This window comes from Anolis carolinensis, unplaced genomic scaffold, assembly GCF_035594765.1.
Source record: "Anolis carolinensis isolate JA03-04 unplaced genomic scaffold, rAnoCar3.1.pri scaffold_15, whole genome shotgun sequence".
Taxonomy (NCBI): Eukaryota; Metazoa; Chordata; class Lepidosauria; order Squamata; family Dactyloidae; genus Anolis; species Anolis carolinensis.
The window spans coordinates 12,219,264-12,240,985 of record NW_026943826.1 but is presented as its reverse complement, the minus strand read 5'-3'; the positions used below and the strand labels follow the sequence as shown (position 1 = coordinate 12,240,985).

Genomic DNA, 21,722 nt, shown 5'->3' with positions numbered 1-21,722 from the left:
GCTCGGAAAGGGAGCAAATGGCACCGGGCGCATCCTTCCTATGCGCTAGAAAGGAACGCCGGGGGAGCCGGCCGCTCATGCTTCATTCATGCGGCGCACCAGAGAGCATGGGAGAGAAGTCCAGAGTCTCGGCCAGAGGGAACCTGGCACATCAATGTCACTGATGCCACTTGTCAAGAAGAGCCCGACAGAAGAGGGTTCGTCAATCCCAAGCACAGGCGCATGGATTCACACACACCGTATGGTTTTAGCAGAGGATCTGCCTTTTCGGTGCGTCTACATTGCAAAATTAATGCAGTTTGGCACCACTTGCTGCCACGGATCAAAAATGTGGAGTCTTGGGAATTATAGCGTGGCCTTAGATCCTATGGTTACTAGGTGAAGTGGCCCTTTCTGATGTCACTGCGTCAACTGTTAGGTGTAGTGGCCCTCTGACTATTGCTAGGGGAAGTGGCCCTCTGTGATGTTGTTTCGTTGACTATTGCTAGGTGAAGTGGCCCTCTGGCTATTGCTAGGTGAAGTGGCCCTCTGTGATGTCACTGCATTGACTGTTGCTAGGTGAAGTGATTCTATGACTATTGCTAGGTGAAGTGGCCCTCTGTGATGTCACTGCATTGACTGTTGCTAGGTGAAGTGATTCTATGACTATTGCTAGGTGAAGTGGCCCTCTGTGATGTCACTGCATTGACTGTTGCTAGGGGAAGTGATCCTATGACTATTGCTAGGTGAAGTGGCCCTCTGTGATGTCACTGCATTGACTGTTGCTGAGGAAATGATCCTATGACTATTGCTAGGTGAAGTGGCCCTCTGTGATGTCACTGCATTGACTGTTGCTAGGTGAAGTGATTCTATGACTATTGCTAGGTGAAGTGGCCCTCTGTGATGTCACTGCATTGACTGTTGCTAGGTGAAGTGATTCTATGACTATTGCTAGGTGAAGTGGCCCTCTGTGATGTCACTGCATTGACTGTTGCTGAGGAAATGATCCTATGACTATTGCTAGGTGAAGTGGCCCTCTGTGATGTCACTGCATTGACTGTTGCTAGGTGAAGTGATTCTATGACTATTGCTAGGTGAAGTGGCCCTCTGTGATGTCACTGCATTGACTGTTGCTGAGGAAATGATCCTATGACTATTGCTAGGTGAAGTGGCCCTCTGTGATGGCACTCCACTGACTGTTGCTAGGTGAAGTGGCCCTCTGTGGCAGCACTGGGTTGACCTCACAACCTCTGAGGATGCCTGCCATAGATGTGGGCGAAACGTCAGGAGAGAATGCTTCTGGAACATGGCCACACAGCCCGAAAGACACACAACAACACTGGGTTGACTGTTGCTATGTGAAGTGGCCCTCTGACTATTGCTAAGTGAAGTGGCCCTCTGTGGTGTCACAGGTTTGGCTGTTACTAGGTGAAGTAGCCCTCTGTGGTGTCACTCCATTGACACTTGCGAGGTGAAGTGGCCCTCTGTGAAGCTATTTTTTACACAGTGCTATGATGATGATGATGATGATGATGATGATTATCCAATAATAACATCCAAGATTTGATGAATAGGCCCAAATGGGGAGTTGGGATGATGGGAGTTGTAGTCCGCCCACCTCCAGAGAAACACATGAATCCCACTGACCATGGAACTGGACCAAAGTTGGCACACATATATCCATTATAATCTAACTTAAAATAATATTGAGATTTGGGAGAACGGCAGGGAATGATGGGAGTTGTAGTCCACCCAACTCTGGACAATCCACTATCCAGGGGGATAAATAAAGACAATCATCATCATCATCATCATTGCCTAAACTAAAATAATATCGAGATTTGGGCAAACAGAGGATCATGGGAGTTGTAGTCCACCCAACTATGAACAATCCACTATCCAGGGGATAAAGACAATCATCATCATCATCATCATCATCGCCTACACTAAAATAATATTGAGATTTGGGAAAACATAGGATGATGGGAGTTGTAGTCCACCCAACTCTGGAAAATCCACTATCAAAGGGGATAAATACAGTCAATCATCATCATCACCACCACCATCATCATCATCATCGTCTAAACTAAAATAATATTGAGATTTGGGAGAACGACAGAGGATGATGGGAGTTGTAGTCCACCCAACTCTGGAAAATCCACTATCCAGGGGGATAAATACAGTCAATCATCATCATCACCATCATCATCATCACCATCATCATCATCATCGTCTAACTTAAAATAATATTGAGATTTGGGAGAACGACAGAGGATGATGGGAGTTGTAGTCCACCCAACTCTGAACTATCCACTATCCAGGGGTATAAATACAGTCAATCATCATCATCACCATCATCATCACCACCATCATCATCATTATAATCTAACTTAAAATAATGTTGAGGTTTCGGAGAACAGCAGGGGATGATGGGAGTTGTAGTCCATCATCATCATTGCCATAATCGAAACTAAAATAATATTGCCATTTAGGACAATGACAGAGGATGATGGGAGTTGTAGTCCATCATCATCATTGCCATAATCGAAACTAAAATAATATTGCCATTTAGGACAATGACAGAGGATGATGGGAGTTGTAGTCCACCCAACTCTGGACAATCCACTATCCAGGGGATAAATAAAGTCAATAGTCATAGTCATCATCAGCATCATCTAAGTTAAAATAATATTGAGATTTGGGAGAACGGCAGAGGATGATGGGAGTTGTAGTCCACCCAACTCTGGCGTATTCAACCGCTGCATCCATGTATTCGAAATTGTGGTTGCGTGCAGCCGCGAGTGGCCGCTTCTCTTTTGTCCGGAAGGCCGAAATCCCTCATTTCCGATCGCGGTGACCCCTTAAGAGGCTCAGCTATGCGCCCGCCGTCCGCGGAAATCCTTTCATCCTCGGGGCGCATCTGTGCCAGTGCGCGTCTGTGTGCGCGCATGGAGAGAGCCAGAGCCTTTCCTCCTCCTCCTCTTCCTCCGCCTCCTCCTCCTTCGCCTGCTGCCATCTGATCTATGATATGTGATCTCTCTCTCGGAATAAAGAAAAACTCTGGTGGCGCGCGCACACTCCCGACTAGTGCGCGGCCGGCCGCACAACGCGATGTACGGGTTGCCGTTCGTTCCCGCCGGAGCCCCGACGAGACGGTAATGCGACTGCTGCTGTCTGAAATACGACAAGCGATCTCTTTCTGAATTATGAAAAACTCCGGTTGCGCGCACATGTGTCTCGCGCATGACGGCACAAACGGTGCCGTCCCTGTCGCTGCCGAAATCCCGACGATGTGGCCATGAAGATGTCGCCATGCGCCGATTGCGATCTGGAATATATGTGATCTCTCTTTGGATTGCGAAAAAACTCCGGTTGCGCGCACATGTGTCTTGCGCATGACTGCACAAACGGTACCGTTCCTGAAGCCGCCGAAGTCCCGGCTGATCTCTGAAATAGGATATGTGATTTTGCTCAGGATTATGAAAAACTCCACTTGCGCGCACACTTGTCTCATGCGCGGTTGCACAAACGGTGCAGACGGACACCCAACGATGTATCCATGCGACTGCTGATATCTGAACTATGATATGTGATCTTGCTCAGGATTACAAAAAACTCCACTTGCGCACACTTGTCTCATGCGCAGTTGCACAAATGGTGCCGACGGACACCCAACGATGTATCCATGCGACTGCTGATCTCTGAACTATGATATGCGATCTCAGATTTACGGAAAACTCCACTTGCGCACACTTGTCTCATGTGTGGTTGTACAAATGGTGCCGACGGACACACAACAATGTATCCATGCGACGGCTGATATCTGAACTATGATATGCGATCTCTCTCGGATTTACGGAAAACTCCGCTTGCGCACACATGTGTTTTGCGCACGGCCGGACCAATGCTGCCGAAGCCACAACGATGTGGCCATGCGATGGCTGCGATCTGAAATATAATACGTGATCTCTCTCGGAGTTACGGAAAACTCCACATGTATTTCGTGCACGGCCGGACCAACGGTGCCGTTCCCGGAGCTCTCATGCGCAACCGCACAAACGGTGCTGTTTCTGTTTCCATCAGAGCCTCGACGATGCGTCCATGTGACTGCTGATATCTGAACTATGATATGTGATCTCTTTCGGGATTACGAAAAACTCTGGTTGCGCTCACGCTCGTCTCGTGCATGGATGCACACATGGTGCCGTTCCCATAGCCGACGGACACCCGACGTTGTGATATCTGAGGAGATATGATATGTGATCTCTCTCGGAATTACGAAAAACTCCGCCTATGCGCATACAAGTTCCGTGCACGGCCGGACCAACGGTGCTCTCATGCGCAACCGCACTAACGGTGCTATTCCCGTTTACGCCGGAGACCCAACAATATATCCATGTGGTTACTACGATCTGGAATATGATATGTGATCTCGCTCGGGATTACGAAAAGCTCCGATTGCGCGCACATGTGTCTCGTTCACAACCGGACAAGCGGTGCCATTTCTAGTGCTGCTGAAGTGGCACGAATAGTGTCGTTCCCATAGTCCTGACGATGTGGGCGCATGACTGCTGCTCTCTGGAATATGATATGTGATCTCGCTCAGAATTACGAAAAACTCCGCCTATGCGCATACATGTTTTGTGCACGGCCGGACAAGTGTGCCATTCCCGGAGCTGTGGCACGAACGGTAGCCACTGGAGTCCCGACGATGTGGGCGCATGACTCTGAAATATGATATGTGATCTCTCTTATTACTATTATTATAAGTTGGGTTGAAGTCCTGTCTCCGCAGACATCCTACTTCTGCTGGGACGCAATAACCTCCGCTCATCCGCCTCGACTTCCGAAAAAACTCCGAATCTGCGTGCGCAGCCAGGTCTGGGATGCCGTTCCCGTAGCCGCCGGAGCCCCAACGATGTGGCCATGTCTCCGCGTGTGGTGCCGGCTGGTGGTTCTCACCGTGGTCCTCCTCCCGGTCGGGGAGCTCTGCCCGGCGGCCTGTAGCTGCCTGGACTACCACACCATCGACTGCCGGGACCAAGGCCTCTTCCGGGTGCCCAGCCCGTTCCCGCTGGACGTCCGCAAGCTCCTGGCGGCCGGCAACCGCATCCGGGAGATCCCGCCGGACTTCTTTGTCTTCTACAACGACCTGGTCTACCTGGACTTCCGCAACAACGCCATCTCGGCCTTGGAAGGCGGCACCTTCAGCAGCTCGGCCAAGCTGGTCTTCCTGGACCTGAGCTACAACAACCTCACCCAGCTGGACGCCGGGGCCTTCAGGTCGGCGGAGAAGCTCATCAAGCTGAGCCTGGGCCACAACAGCCTCTCCGCCGTGGACCGCCAGGCCTTCCAGAGCCTCGGCCAGCTCCAGGTGCTGGAGCTCAACGACAACGAGCTGCGGACGCTGGACGTGGCCGCCTTGGAGGCTTTGCCCAACCTGCGGACAATCCGCTTGGAAGGAAACCCCTGGCTGTGCGACTGCGACTTCGCCGGGCTCTTCAGCTGGCTGGAAGGCAACGCCAACAAGCTCCAGAAAGGTAGGGTGACCACGTCGTCCAACAGGTTGGGTTCGAGTGTAGGGTAGAGATAGGTTGAGACAGGTCTCATACGCTTCAGGAGATGAATGGGAAGTGGATTTTAGATGCGAGGCGGATGAGTGGAGGTTATTTGGTCCCAGCAGAAGTAGGATGTCTGCGGAGACAGGATTTCGATCCACATGATTATCCGTAGAGTAGAGCATTCTTAACGTATCTAAAGCTTGAGATAAATTTCATACACTTCAGGAGATGCATGGGAAGTGGATTTTAGATGCGAGGCAGATGAGTGGAGGTTATTAGTTCCCAGCAGAAGTAGGATGTCTGCAGAGACAGGACTTCGATCCACATGATTATCCATAGAGTAGAGCCTTCTTGACATGTCTACAGCTTGAGATAAGTTTCATATCTTCAGGAGATGCATGGGAAGTGGATTTTAGATGTGAGGCGGATGAGCAGAGGTTATAAATTCCCAGCTGAAGTAGGATGTCTGCGGAGACAGGACTTCGATCCACATGATTATCCATAGAGTAGAGCATTCTTGACGTGTCTACAGCTTGAGATATGTTTCATAAGCTTCAGGGGATGCATGGGAAGTGGATTTTAGATGTGAGGCGGATGAGCAGAGGTTATAAATTCCCAGCTGAAGTAGGATGTCTGCAGAGACAGGACTTCGATCCACATGATTCTCCGTAGAGTAGAGCCTTCTTGACGTGTCTACAGCTTGAGATATATTTCATACACTTCAGGAGATGCATGGGAAGTGGATTTTAGATCCGAGGCGGATGAGTGGAGGTTATTAGTTCCCAGCAGAAGTAGGATGTCTGCGGAGACAGGACTTCGATCCACATGATTATCCGTAGAGTAGAGCCTTCTTGATGTATCTAAAGCTTGAGATAGGTTTCATAAGCTTCAGGTAGGAGATATGTTTGAGATAGGTGGAGATATGTTTCATAAACTTTCATGGGAAGTGGATTTTAGATCCGAGGCGGATGAGCGGAGGTTATTAGTTCCCAGCAGATGTAGGATGTCTGCGGAGACAGGACTTCAATCCTAATTATTATCTATAGGGTAGAGCCTTCTTGACGTATCTAAAGCTTGAGATAAGTTTCATACACTTCAGGAGTTACTTAGGAAGTGGATTTTAGATCCGAGGAGGATGAGTGGAGGTTATTAGTTCCCGGCAGAAGTAGGATGTCTGCGGAGACAGGACTTCAATCCAACTTTTGCCCAAACTCTCTGCTGTTTATCTCTCCCTGCAATGCTCTCTGGGTGGCCTTCCTGGGTGGCCTTATACGGTTTTAGGATTCGGATGGTAGGATTCGTATCTTTTCTCCCCTACACCTTGACCACATGTGGTCTGGGCTTCCCCATACTCTCCGGTTTTCGCCTAACCATTTCCCCAAACTCTCCGCTGTTTTTCTCTCTCTCTGCAATGCTCTCCGCATTGGCTTGCGCCACTCGCCTTTATGCAATGCTCATCCACTTTTGCAGACTTTTTGAGTGGTATTAAGGCCCACCAAACCTGATCTCTGTATATCCTCCTCTTTTGCAAAGTGCCATATGTTCCTATCCACAGACTTCGCTGCGAGTAGTTGCCTTGCTCTTTGCATTGAATTGTATATTATTATTATTATTATTAGTATTAGTATTGTGTAATTATTATTCTACCATTATTATTATTATTATTATTATTATTATTATTATTATTATTATTGTGTAATTATTATTCTACCATTATTATTATTATTATTATTATTATTATTATTATTATTATTATTATATCATTATACAATTATTTCTATATTATTATTATTATATTATACTATTATTATCGTACTATTATTACTATATTATTATTATTATTATTATGCTATTATTATTCTGCCAAGGATGATGGGAGTTGTAGTAATAAAAATAAGTCTTAAAATAGGAGTCTGAGCTGAGGTGGGACTAGATGGCTTTTGGGGGTGCCTTCCAGTCCTTATGGGGTATTAATGGGGTATTAATAATAAGTCTAATAATAATAATAGGAGTCTTAAAATAGGAGTCTGAGTTGACTAGATAGCCTCAAGGGGATCCCTTCCACTTCTATGGGGTACGAATGGGATATTATTATTAATAACAGTCTAATAATAATGTCTTGGAATAACAATAAGTCTAACAACAACAACAACAACAACAACATAGGAGTCTGAGCTGAGGTGGGACTAGATGGCTTCTAGGGGGTCCCACTTCTATGGGGTATTAATGGGGTAATAATAATAACAAGTCTGATAATAATAATCTCTTGTAATAATAATTTCTAATAATAATAATAATTCTATAAGAGACTTAAAATAAGAGTCTGAGCTGAGGTGGGACTAGATGGTTTCTAGGGGGTCCCACTTCTATGGGGTATTAATGGGGTAATAATAATAATACGTCTGATAATAATAATCTCTTGTAATAATAATTTCTAATAATAATAATAATACTATAGGAGACTTAAAATAAGTGTCTGAGCTGAGGTGGGACTAGATGGCTTCTAGGGGGTCCCACTTCTATGGGGTATTAATGGGGTAATAATAATAACAAGTCTGATAATAATAATCTCTTGTAATAATAATTTCTAATAATAATAATAATAACAATACTATAGGAGACTTAAAATAAGAGTCTGAGCTGAGGTTGGACTAGATGGCCTCTAGGGGTTCCCTTCCGCTTCTACAAGAAGCCCCAAACCCCAATGAATGATGAGTCTAATAATCATAATAAAAGTCTAATAATAAGAATGATGACGGTAATAATTTTTTTATGGGTTTGCTAGCGGTGGAAGGTGAAACCCTCATCCCGCCCGTGGGCTACGATGCTATTTCTGAATCCGAGGGGCATCGTGGTGCGCTGTGCCCGGCCCGCACAACAAAGATCTAATTGCAGCCGCGGAGAGTCCGGCTAACACGATAAGTGCATCTGCCGAGTCAAAAATATGCTCCGCTAATCCGCCCGCCGAAGGGCTCAATCCGGATGGCGGCGGCCGAGAAGAGAAGGACGCGAGGGATATAGGCCTTGGGAACTGTCTAGGCGACTTCAAAAACCCTAAGCGGACCATGAGCCAAGGGTGTGATGCTGCAGCGAACAAAGCCAATGCGATCCTAGGCTGCATCCATAGCAACAGAGTGCTTAAGGAAAGAATTGTATTACATAGTCCATTGAAAGGGGTCTAGGAGTCTTAATAGACCATGAACATGAGCCAAGGGTGTGATGCTGCAGCGGAAAAGGCCAATGCGATCCTAGGCTGCATCCATAGGAATATAGTGTCTAAGGAAGGCATTATATTATATAGTCCATTGAATGGGATCAAGGTGTTTTAGTGGACCATGAAAGAGGTATTATTATTATTGTTGTTGTTGTTATTATTATATTATTCATCATGAGCCAAGAGTATGATGCTGCAGCGAACAAAGCCAATACGATCCTAGGCTGCATCCATAGCAACAGAGTGCTTAAGGAAAGAATTGTATTACATAGTCCATTGAAAGGGGTCTAGGAGTCTTAATAGACCATGAACATGAGCCAAGGGTGTGATGCTGCAGCGGAAAAGGCCAATGCGATCCTAGGCTGCATCCATAGGAATATAGTGTCTAAGGAAGGCATTATATTATATAGTCCATTGAATGGGATCAAGGAGTTTTAGTGGACCATGAAAGAGGTACTATTATTATTGTTGTTGTTGTTATTATTATATTATTCATCATGAGCCAAGAGTATGATGCTGCAGCGAACAAAGCCAATACGATCCTAGGCTGCATCCATAGCAACAGAGTGCTTAAGGAAAGAATTGTATTACATAGTCCATTGAAAGGGGTCTAGGAGTCTTAATAGACCATGAACATGAGCCAAGGGTGTGATGCTGCAGCGGAAAAGGCCAATGCGATCCTAGGCTGCATCCATAGGAATATAGTGTCTAAGGAAGGCATTATATTATATAGTCCATTGAATGGGATCAAGGAGTTTTAGTGGACCATGAAAGAGGTACTATTATTGTTGTTGTTGTTATTATTATTATATTATTCATCATGAGCCAAGAGTATGATGCTGCAGCGAACAAAGCCAATGCGATCCTAGGCTGCATCCATAGAGTGCTTAAGGAAAGAATTGTATTGCATAGCCCATTGAAAGGGGTCTAGGAGTCTTAATAGACCATGAACATGAGCCAAGGGTGTGATGCTGCAGCGGAAAAGGCCAATGCGATCCTAGGCTGCATCCATAGGAATATAGTGTCTAAGGAAGGCATTATATTATATAGTCCATTGAATGGGATCAAGGAGTTTTAGTGGACCATGAAAGAGGTACTATTATTGTTGTTGTTGTTATTATTATTATATTATTCATCATGAGCCAAGAGTATGATGCTGCAGCGAACAAAGCCAATGCGATCCTAGGCTGCATCCATAGAGTGCTTAAGGAAAGAATTGTATTGCATAGCCCATTGAAAGGGGTCTAGGAGTCTTAATAGACCATGAACATGAGCCAAGGGTGTGATGCTGCAGCGGAAAAGGCCAATGCGATCCTAGGCTGCATCCATAGGAATATAGTGTCTAAGGAAGGCATTATATTATATAGTCCATTGAATGGGATCAAGGAGTTTTAGTGGACCATGAAAGAGGTATTATTATTGTTGTTGTTGTTGTTATTATTATATTATTCATTATGAGCCAAGAGTATGATGCTGCAGCGAACAAAGCGAATGCAATCCTAGGCTGCATCCATAGCAACAGAGTGCTTAAGGAAAGCATTGTATTACATAGTCTGTTGAAAGGGGTCTAGGAGTCTTAAAAGACCATGAACATGGGTGAACAAGGGTGTGATGCTGCAGCAGAAAAGGCCAATGCGATCCTAGGCGGCATCCATAGGAATACATACAGCCCAATGAAAGGGATCTAGGAGTCTTAATAGATTATGGAAAAGGTAACAACAACAACAACAACAACAACAACAATAATAATAAGCATCATCATCATGAGCCAAGGGTGTGATGCTGCAGCGGAAAAGACCAATGCGATCCTAGGCTGCATCCATAGAATTATAGTATCTAAGGAAGGCATTCTATTATATAGTCTATTGAAAGGGATCAAGGAGTCTTAACAGACCATTAATGGGGTATTATTATTATTATTATTATTATTATTATTATTATTATTATCATCATCATTATCATGAGCCAAGAGTGTGATGCTGCAACTGAAAAGGCCAATGCGATCCTAAGCGGCATCCATAGGAATACATACAGCCCAATGAAAGGGATCTAGGAGTCTTAATAGATTATGAAAAAAGTAATAATAATAATAAGCATCATCATCATCATCATCATGAGCCAAGGGTGTAATGCTGCAGCGGAAAAGGCCAATGCGATCCTAGGCGGCATCCATAGGAATACATACAGCCCAATGAAAGGGATCTAGGAGTCTCAATAGACCATGAACAAGGTAATAATAATAATAATCATCATCATCATCATAATCATCATGAGCCAAGGGTGTGATGCTGCAGCTGAAAAGGCCAATGTGATCCTAGGCGGCATCCATAGGAATACATACAGCCCAATGAAAGGGATCTAGGAGTCTTAATAGATCATGAAAAAAGTAATAATAATAATAATAATAATAATAATAATAATAATAAGCATCATCATCATCATCATCATCATCATCATCATCATGAGCCAAGGGTGTAATGCTGCAGCAGAAAAGGTCCAATGCGATCCTAAGCTGCATCCATAGGATTATAGTATCTAAGGAAGGCATTATATTATATAGTCTATTGAAAGGGATCTAAGAGTCCTAATAGACCATGAATGTGAGCCAAGGGTGTGATGCTGCAGCAGAAAAGGCCAATGCGATCCTGGGCTGCATCCATAGAAATATAGGAAGGCATTATATTATATAGTCCATTAAAAGGGGTCTAGGAGTCTTAATAGACCTTGAACAAGGTAATAATAATAATAATAATAATAGTAATAATAATAATAAGCATCATCATGAGCCAAAAGGGTGATGCTGCAGCGGAAAAAGCCAATGTGATCCTAGGCTGCATCCATAAGAACAGTGTGTCTAAGGAAGGCATAGCCCATTGAAAGGGATCTAGGAGTCTTAATAGACCATGAACAAGGTAATAATAATAATAATAATAATAATAATAATAATAATAAGAAGAAGAAGAAGAAGAAGAAGAAGAAGAAGAAGAAGAAGAAGAAGCATCATGAGCCAAGACTGTGATGCTGCAGCGGAAAAGGCCAATGCGATCCTAGGCTGCATCCATAGGAACAGTGTGTCTAAGGAAGGCATAGCCCATTGAAAGGGATCTAGGAGTCTTAATAGACCATGAACAAGGTAATAATAATAATAATAATAATAATAATAATAATAATAAGAAGAAGAAGAAGAAGAAGAAGAAGAGGAAGAAGCATCATGAGCCAAGACTGTGATGCTGCAGCGGAAAAGGCCAATGCGATCCTAGGCTGCATCCATAGGAACAGAGTGTCTAAGGAAGGCATAGCCCATTGAAAGGGGTTTAGGAGTCTTAATAGGCCATGAAAAAGGTAATAATAATAATAATAATAATAATAATAATAATAATAATAATAATAAGCATCCTCATGAGCCAAGGGTGTGATGCTGCAGCGGAAAAGAACCCTCTTAAGGAAAGAAGGAATGGATGAAAGGAGGTCAAGGAGGGGAGAAAGGGGACACTGCAGTCACGCTCCGGCAGGACGGCTTAAAACGCTAATTAATCGCAACGTTAAAAATGCATTAGCCCTTGGAGAACAAGGTCACCCTTAACGAGCTCCTCAAGCCGTGTCCATCAAAGGTCCGAGATGGGTGAAGAAACGTGGCCGGGCTCAAGTGGCAGTTGAGCCGAGGAGCAGCAACGTGGAGCAGATGGTGCCGGCAAAGGAAGAGGAAGAGGAGAACAGGACATGGGCAGGCTTCCACTAGATGTTCTCCTCCTTCTCCTTGTCGTTTAGTCCAGATCCAACGTCGGCTGGGTTCGGGTGAACTACAACTCCCAAGGCAGTGATTCAGTTCCCTAACGCCTCCAGTATGTTCTAGTGGTGTTAGGTTCTCTTCTTCCACTTGTGCTGTGGGTAAGTCTTCCCCAGAAGAAAGCACCAAGACACACGCTGGGAGATTTCAACAGGTTTTTATTGTACAGAATACCAGAATCTTCTCTTTGGCCCATTTATATAGGGGCTCTCACATACCAGAGGGTGATTGAGGTTTCATGGCTGGCACCTGTTCTTTGTCAGCGCTTGCTCTGTGTCCGGAGATGTCAAAGATTGGAGATCATGACATCATTATTGTACGGAATACCAGAATCTTCTCTGTAGCCCATTGATATAGGGGCTCTCACATACAAGAGGGTAATTGAGGTTTTATGGCTGGCATCTGTTCTTTGTCAGCGCTTGCTCTGTGTCCGGGGATGTCAAAGATCGGAGATGGTGACATCATTATTGTACAGAATACCAGAATCTTCTCTGTAGCCCATTTATATAGGGGCTCTCACATACCAGAGGGTGATTGAGGTTTCATGGCTGGCATCTGTTCTTTGTCAGTGCTTGCTCTGTGTCCGGAGATGTCAAAGATCGGAGATGATGACATCATTATTGTACAGAATACCAGAATCTTCTCTGTAGCCCATTTATATAGGGGCTCTCACATACCAGAGGGCGATTGAGGTTTTATGGCTGGCATCTGTTCTTTGTCAGTGCTTGCTCTGTGTCCGGAGATGTCAAAGATCGGAGATCATGACATCAAGCACCAAGACACACGCTGGGTAGATTCAAACAGGTTTTATTGTACGGAATACCAGAATCTTCTCTGTAGCCCATTTATATAGGGGCTCTCACATACCAGAGCGTGATTGAGGTTTTATGGCTGTCACCTGTTCTTTGTAAGCACTTGCTCTGTGTCCAGAGATGTCAAAGATCGGAGATCATGACACCTGGTCACCAAGGTTCTGTGTGCCAAGTTTGGCCCAGGTCCGTCATTGGTGGGATTCACAATGCTTTCTGGATGCAGGGTGAACTATAACTCCCACACGGGTAGGTCAGTCCCCCCAAAACCCTTCCACTATGTTCTGCAGGTCATGGTGTGTCTGTGTGTCAAGTTTGGTCCAGGTTGGTCACTCGTGGGGATCACAGTGGTCTCGGGAAGTGAATGAAGGTACTGCAAATCCCATCATCCGTGGTCCATCCTCCCCAAACCGTACCAGTAAGTAAAATGGGTCACGGGGTGTCTGTGTGCCAAATTCGGTCCAGGTTCATCATTCGTGGGGATCACAGTGGTCTGGGGAAGTGAGTGAAGGTACTGCAAATCCCATCATCCGTGGTCCATCCTCCCCAAACCGTACCAGGATGTAAAGTGGGTCACGGGGTGTCTGTGTGCCAAATTCGGTCCAGGTTGCTCACTCGTGGGGATCACAGTGGTCTGGGGAAGTGAGTGAAGGTACTGCAAATCCCATCATCCGTGGTCCATCCTCCCCAAACCGCACCAGGACGTAGAGGACGGTCCCGGCGTCCTCTCCTCTCGGCCAAGGGCAGCCGCAGGGATGAGGCCCAACATATGGCAGATGCTTCCTCGGCTTTGTCGCCGGCTTGCGGACAGATGTTGGCCCGATCCGCTTGGGATCCCGCCGCGATGACGTAATCCAGATTGGCCCTTCGCCTCCCGCCGAACTGTCAGAATGGCTCCCGTTGCTTTTGGGTTCGTTGACACGGATTGACCCCGCTTTCTCTGCTCAAGAACTACAATTCCCAGAGATATAACCTCTCTGGAGGAGGCTTTGAATGTGTTTGGCTTGCCAAGGGGGTTGGACTAGATGCCCTTTGGGGTTCCCTTCCAGTAGAATCTCTGAGGTTGGGTGGCCATCTGTCGGGAGGGCTCTGGACAGATTTCCTATTGAGATTGCATCTGCAACTGTAGAACGAATGCAGCTTGAACCCATATTATTATTATCACTATTATCAATATTATTTTCGTTATTATAATTATCTTTATTATTATTGCTATCATCATTAATATTAATATTATTATCTCAATATTACTTTCATTATTCTTATTATCAACCTTATTATTATTATCTTCACTATTATTATCTTAATATTAGTTTCGTTATTATAATTATCTTTATTATTATTGCTATCATCATTAATATTAATATTATTATCTCAATATTACTTTCATTATTCTTATTATCAACCTTATTATTATTATCTTCACTATTATTATCTTAATATTAGTTTCGTTATTATAATTATCTTTATTATTATTGCTATCATCATTAATATTAATATTATTATCTCAATATTACTTTCATTATTCTTATTATCAACCTTATTATTATTATCTTCACTATTATTATCTTAATATTAGTTTCGTTATTATAATTATCTTTATTATTATTGCTATCATCATTAATATTAATATTATTATTATCTCAATATTACTTTCATTATTCTTATTATCAACCTTATTATTATTATCTTCACTATTATTATCTTAATATTAGTTTCGTTATTATAATTATCTTTATTATTATTGCTATCATCATTAATATTAATATTATTATTATCTCAATATTACTTTCATTATTCTTATTATCAACCTTATTATTATTATCTTCACTATTATTATCTTAATATTAGTTTCATTATTATAATTATCTTTATTATTGTCGCTATCATTAATATTCATATTGTAAGTATCTCAATATTATTTTCATTATTCTTATTATCGACCTTATTATTATTATCATCACTATTATTAATATTATTATCTTAATCAATATTATATTCATTATTGTAATTATCTTTATTATTGCTATCATCATTAATATTAATATTATTATCTCAATATTATTTCCATTATTCTTATTATCGACATTATTATTATCATCACTATCATTAATATTAATATTATTTTCATTATTATAATTATCTTTATTATTATTGCTATCATTAATATTAATATTGTTATTATCTCAATATTATTTTCATTATTCTTATTATCAACATTATTATTATCATCACTATTATTAATATTATTATCTTAATATTATTTTCATTATTATAATTATCTTTATTATTATTGCTATCATCATTAATATTAAAATTACTATTATTGCAATATTATTTTCATTATTCTTATTATCGACATTATTATTATTATCATCACTATTATTAATATTATTATCATAATATTATTTTCATTATTATAATTATCTTTATTATTATTGCTATCATCATTAATATTAATATTATTATCTCATATTATTATTATTATTATTATTGCTATCATCATTAATGTTATGTTTATTTATCATTATTAATGTTATTAATACTATTATTAATATTAATGGTTGTAAAGTGGGTCATGAGGGTTATGTGTGCCAAGTGTGGTCCAGATCCGTCATTTGTGGGGGTCGCAGTAGTCTCTGGAAGTGAGTGAAGATATTGCAAATCCCATCATCCATGGTCCATCCTCCCCATACCGCACCAGGACGTAAAGTGGGTCATGGGGTATCTGTGTGCCAAGTGTGGTCCAGGTACATCATTTGTGGGGGTCACAGTGGTCTCGGGAAGTGAATGAAGGTATTGCAAATCCCATCATCCATGGTCCATCCTCCCCATACCGCACCAGGATGTAAAGTGGGTCATGGGGTGTCTGTATGCCAAGTGTGGTCCAGATCCATCATTCGTGGGGGTCGCAGTGGTCTCGGGAAGTGAGTGAAGGTACTGCAAATCTCATCATCCATGGTCCATCCTCCCCATACCCCACCAGGATGTAAAGTGGGCCATGGTAGGTCCGTGTGCCAAGTGTGGTCCAGGTACATCATTTGTGGGGGTCGCAGTGGTCTCGGGAAGTGAGTGAAGGTACTGCAAATCCCATCATCCATGGTCCATCCTCCCCATACCGCACCAGGATGTAAAGTGGGTCATGGGGTGTCTGTATGCCAAGTGTGGTCCAGATCCATCATTCGTGGGGGTCGCAGTGGTCTCGGGAAGTGAGTGAAGGTACTGCAAATCTCATCATCCATGGTCCATCCTCCCCATACCCCACCAGGATGTAAAGTGGGTCATGGTGGGTCCGTGTGCCAAGTGTGGTCCAGGTACATCATTTGTGGGGTCACAGTGGTCTCTGGAAGTGAGTGAAGATACAGTACTTCAAATCCCATCATCCTTGGCCAATTTGTGGGGGTCGCAGTGGCCTGTGGAAGTGGGAACGAGCCAAAATCCGTCCCGAGAGAGGTCAGGCCAAGGACGGGGCTTTCCCGGTGGCAGATGCTCGGCATAATCGAAGCCGTCCGAGCGTGCGTAATAGCATTCTGTTCGTTTTCCCGGGACAGTGGAGGGAAACATGCCCGCATGACTGGTGTGAGCAACTCGGCGCTGTGCGGGCCCATAACCCAAGTGTTGACCTCGTTGCACCAACGAGAGTCACGTCTTTGAGGAGTCAATGGGTCTCTCCATTCACATGAGAGACCGCAAATACATTTGTATTATAGCGGTACCATAGCGCATTAATTCCACAATGTAGACTTTCGAAGCAATACGGGAATATCCTTTTGTTGTTGCCGTCTCTCTCGTTCATGCCCTGGACTGTTTCCAGTGCTCTGCCTCACTCCCGGAGCGGACTGTTCCCTCGCCACTAATCTCCGAGCGATCCGTTTTGCTTCCTCCCCAAGCTTCCTGATCGTTTTAATCTGCAATATGTTGCAAAATGATTCACTTCTGGCTCGGCTCTAATTATACCCTCCACTCTGTCCTCGCTTACTTCCAAAGTCTTTTCCGACACAAGAGCTTGCTCTGCGGACGTTGGACACAAATCGAAGGCAGATAGAAACCAATATATCTGAAGCTCCAGATATATTGGACATAATGTTATATATCTGGATGGCCATCTGTCGGGAGGGCTTTGATGGTGTCTTCCTTGCAATGGCAGAATAAGATTGGACTAGATGACCTTTGAGGGCTCCTTCGCACTCCAGGATGCTATGAGAGATCTATCATGGAATATAATGTTATCTATCCTAGCTGTGGCTGGATAGCCATCTGTCGGGAGGGCTTTGATGGTACCTTCCTTGCAATGGCAGAATAAGTTTGGACTGGATGGCCCTGTGGGGTCTCTTCCAAATCAAGGATTTAATAATACTCATTGATAGTGTTATCTATCCTAGCTGTGGCTGGAGGGCCATCTGTCAGGAGAGCTTCAATGGTGGAGGAATAGGGCTGGACTGGATGGCCTTTGGGGGACCTTTTCCACTCCAAGATACTATGATAGATTTTTCATGGAATATAGTGTTATATATCTTAGCTGTGGCTGGACGGCCATCTGTCGGGAGGACTTTGGTGGTACTTTCCGTGCAATGGCAGAATGAGGTTGGACTAGATGGCCTTTGGGGTCCCCTTCCCACTCTTAAGATGTTATGATAGATCTATCATAGAAGTAAACAAAACATTTAACAACATTATATCATGTTACATCCAAGTTTCAATGTTTTGATAATGACTTCTGATGCGGGATCTTGGGGAGCATTGTTTAACCCGAAGGGCATAACCGTGTTCCCGTATTTCCCTCTCCCTCTGTCCCGAAACCCTGCAGGCCTTGATGAAATCCAGTGCACCGTCCCCGTGGAGGACATCACCATCTTCCTCAGCGAACTGACGCAGGCGAGCTTCAGGGACTGCAAGTTCAGCTTGTCGCTCACGGACCTGATCATCATCATCTTCTCCGGCGTGGCTGTCTCCATCGCCGCCATCGTCTCCAGCTTCGTGTTGGCCCTCATCGTGAACTGCTTCCAGAAATGCGCTCCCAGCAAAGACGACGACGAAGAGGATGACGACGATGACTGAAGAAGGCCTCCTGGGTCGGCTCGGCGGCCAAAATCCGAAAGACAAGAAAGGGCCGAAGAAGGGTTTGTAGGAACTCAACTCAAAGGTCACCAGTATCTATGGACTTCTCCTGGTTAGATCTCTTGGTCAAGCTGTCGCAAAATCAAAGACACGACGGGGAGAAAATCCAAGGTGTCTGCTTTGGTGACAGAGACCCACATTTTGATGTCCGCTTTCTAGTTTTCTAGTGCTTTTTGTTAAAATAATAATAATAATCCACACATTGTTAGCTGAAGAGTTCACTACATTTTATGTCGACAATTGAAAAGAGTTCACTAACACTGGTTTCAGAAGAACAATATGGGATGGACTTCTTTAGCTCTTCCAAATGTTGATAAATATGGCCTACATTTTTTTGGAAGAATGATATTGGATAGTCTATCCATAACGCACTTCTTTAGATCTTCCAAATGTTAATGAATATCAACATCTTTCGTTCTGGAAGAATGATATGAGATGGCCAACCCATGACACACTTTATTAGATCTTCCAGATGTTGATAAATATGTATTTTTGAAGAAAGATATGGGATGGCCAACTCATGACACACTTCAGAAGAGCCATATGGAATGATCAACCCATGACATACTTCATTCAGTCTTCCAAATTGGTTTCGGAAGAAAGTTCTAGGGTGGTCAACCCATAATGCACTTCTTTAGTTCTTCCAAATGTTTATAAATATGGCCTATGTTGGCTTTGGTAGAATGATATGGGATGGTCATTCCATGATGCACTTTAGATCTTTCAAATGCAGACAAATATGGCCTTCTTTGGTTCTGGAGAAAGATATGGAGTGGTCAACCCATGACGCACTTCTTTAAATCTTCCAGATGTTGATAAATATGGATTTTTGAGGAACGATATGGGATGGTCAACCCATACCGCACTTTAGATGTTCCAGATGTTGATAAATATGGATTTCTGAAGAACCATGTGGGATGAATGACACACGTTTTTGGGTCTTCCAGATGTCAATCAATATAGCCTACTAATTAATAATAATAATTCTTATTTTAGTAGGAGAATTAGATCTTAGGAAATGCAAAAATTTAGCGCTTAATGCAATGCCTAGGAAGAAAAAGATGAGACGGATGAGGTTCTAATAAGACAAGATCCAGTTTGCACCAATTGTTTCAAACCGTAGCATGACTTAGTAAAATTGCAACTCCCATGTTTCCGTAACATGACCTTGCTCGTTATGTAAATTAACAACGATTTGGGGGAAAGCGATGCCCTGTTTCCGTGCCTTTTGAGGATCTCAGCGACCAATTCACAAAGGGCTGCAACCGTTTCCAAGGTTTCCCCCGGGTCTACACGGTGGAGTTAACACAGTTTGGTACCACTTTCGAACTGCCACGGCTTGTGGGAGATGCAGTTTGCATTCTTGGCCCCCAGGAAGGCTCCAAACCGTGCCAAACTACAACTCCCATCATGCCGTAGTGAGTGAAGCATGTTTTAATTGATTCAGCCAAATAATATTATATTATATTACCGGAGTGACAACGAATGGTTTTGTAGCTCAGAACGAATCTGTTCCTCTGTTGGCAAAATTGACTTTCTTTTTTGCACAATGTAGTGCCATGATGACAGAGAATAATAGTAATAATAATACTAATAAACATATATTTCTAATTATTTCGACAGAGTTATTTCGCTTCATGTTTCAGAGCGCAACCGATTGCAGGACGTGAAAGCGCAGGGACACCCAGAAAGGGAAGGAAGGCCTTGTAAAACTACAACTCCCATGTTTCCATAGCACTCCGAGAAGACTGCCTGCATTTGTGAAACTCAAAGAAACCTCCGAGAAAAATCTATTAAGAGCTTCTGTCTTTTCCCTCAGATACGTTAAGCGAAGCGAAGCAAAGTCTCCCTCCGACGAGCACAACGCGGTACCTGCTTGCCGAAGAAGGGAAGACGAGGCGCCGTAGTATGTGACCTAGATACCGCTTTATTACACAAAGCTGTAAAATAAAATGCCCCCAGGATACGTCTCTTTCCCCTTGAACGAACCCCGCGAAACCATTATGTGTTCGTGGAATCGACCGTGCTTTAGGTCTGTTAGGGAGATGGATTACGGAACTGGAAAAGTTTTGCATTCCCGGTATGTTTAGCTTTTTGAGGAGAGAGGGGGAGAGAGAGAGAGAGCAAGAGAGGCAGGGAATACAAAACCACACAACATCAACTAACCCAAAAGTTCCTCAAAGCAGACAAAAGCACAAGGCATGGAGGCTGCTCCCTTGAAATCAGAATAGCTCTGTTAGGGAATGGATTATGGGGCTGGGGATGTTTTGGATTCCCGGTATGTTTAGCTTTTCGAGGAGAGAGAGAGAGCAAGAGAGGTGGGGAATACAAAATTGCACAACATCGACTAACCCAAAAGTTCCTCAAAGCGGACAAAAGCACGAGGCACAGAGCCTGCTCCCTTGAAATCGGAATAAGTCTGTTAGGGAATGGATTACGGGGCTGGGGATGTTTTGTATTCCCGGTATGTTTAGCTTTTTGAGGAGAGAGAGGGAGAGAGAGCAAGAGAGGTGGGAAATACAAAACCGCACAAGATCGGCTAACCCAAAAGTTCCTCAAAGCAGACAATCATCTCCTAAAGCGAACAAAAACACGAGGCACAGAGGCTGTTCCCTTGAAATCGGAATAGGTCTGTTAGGGAATGGATTACGGAACTGGAAAAGTTTTGCATTCCCGGTATGTTTAGCTTTTTGAGAGCAAGAGAGGGAGGGAATACAAAACCACACAACTTCAACTAACCCAACGTTCCTCAAAGCGGACAACAATCTCCCAAAGCAGACAAAGCTACAAGGCACAGAGGCTGCTCCCCTGAAAGCCCTGCACTCTCGCAATAGCAATCCCTCTGGCGCTTGCCCAGAACGATCGGCAGCTCTTAACCTAAAACAGTCTTAAACTTGGATGCTTCCACTGTAAAGCTATTGTGGTCCCAACTCTATTGTGGTCCCAACCCTCTACACTAAGTCCCTCTCAACGTTCTCTACAATTCGGTGAAGGCTTTATCAGAGCTGCCGATTGGTTTGTTAGGTGGATTCCCAGAGGTTGGATCGGGAGACGTAGCATTCGGCTATGATATCATAACGATGCTTTGTGTCACAAGATTGTGGCCATCGTTATTTGATTCTGCGGCAGTAAATAATGCAGGGAAGGATGTATCAGAACGGAGGCGGCCCAATGTCCTCGCCGAATGGTCCGATTCGGAGAATCACAACCATCCGACAAAGTTAGTTGTGTACTTTTTGGGACGATCCTCCTAT

The 21,722-nt window shown here is 43.7% G+C and overlaps 1 protein-coding gene across 1 annotated transcript; it reads left to right on the top strand.

The window, feature by feature from the left end:
* The first annotated feature begins 3,544 nt into the window (after positions 1 to 3,544).
* On the top strand, positions 3,545 to 20,082 carry lrrc38 (leucine rich repeat containing 38). The gene is made up of 2 exons (XM_062966041.1): positions 3,545 to 5,519; positions 18,158 to 20,082. Exons 1-2 carry the CDS (start codon positions 4,898 to 4,900, stop codon positions 18,406 to 18,408), a joined length of 873 nt encoding a protein of 290 aa, XP_062822111.1. The 5' UTR covers positions 3,545 to 4,897; the 3' UTR covers positions 18,409 to 20,082.
* The last annotated feature ends 1,640 nt before the right edge of the window (positions 20,083 to 21,722 follow it).

What these genes read in the sequence shown, in the direction of transcription:
- lrrc38 (XM_062966041.1), top strand. Translation starts at nt 4,898, where the DNA reads ATGTGGCCATGTCTCCGCGTGTGGTGCCGGCTGGTGGTTCTCACCGTG. An exon ending in CGCCAACAAGCTCCAGAAAG is followed by an intron (nt 5,520 to 18,157) that starts GTAGGGTGACCA and finishes GAAACCCTGCAG; the next exon opens with GCCTTGATGAAATCCAGTGC.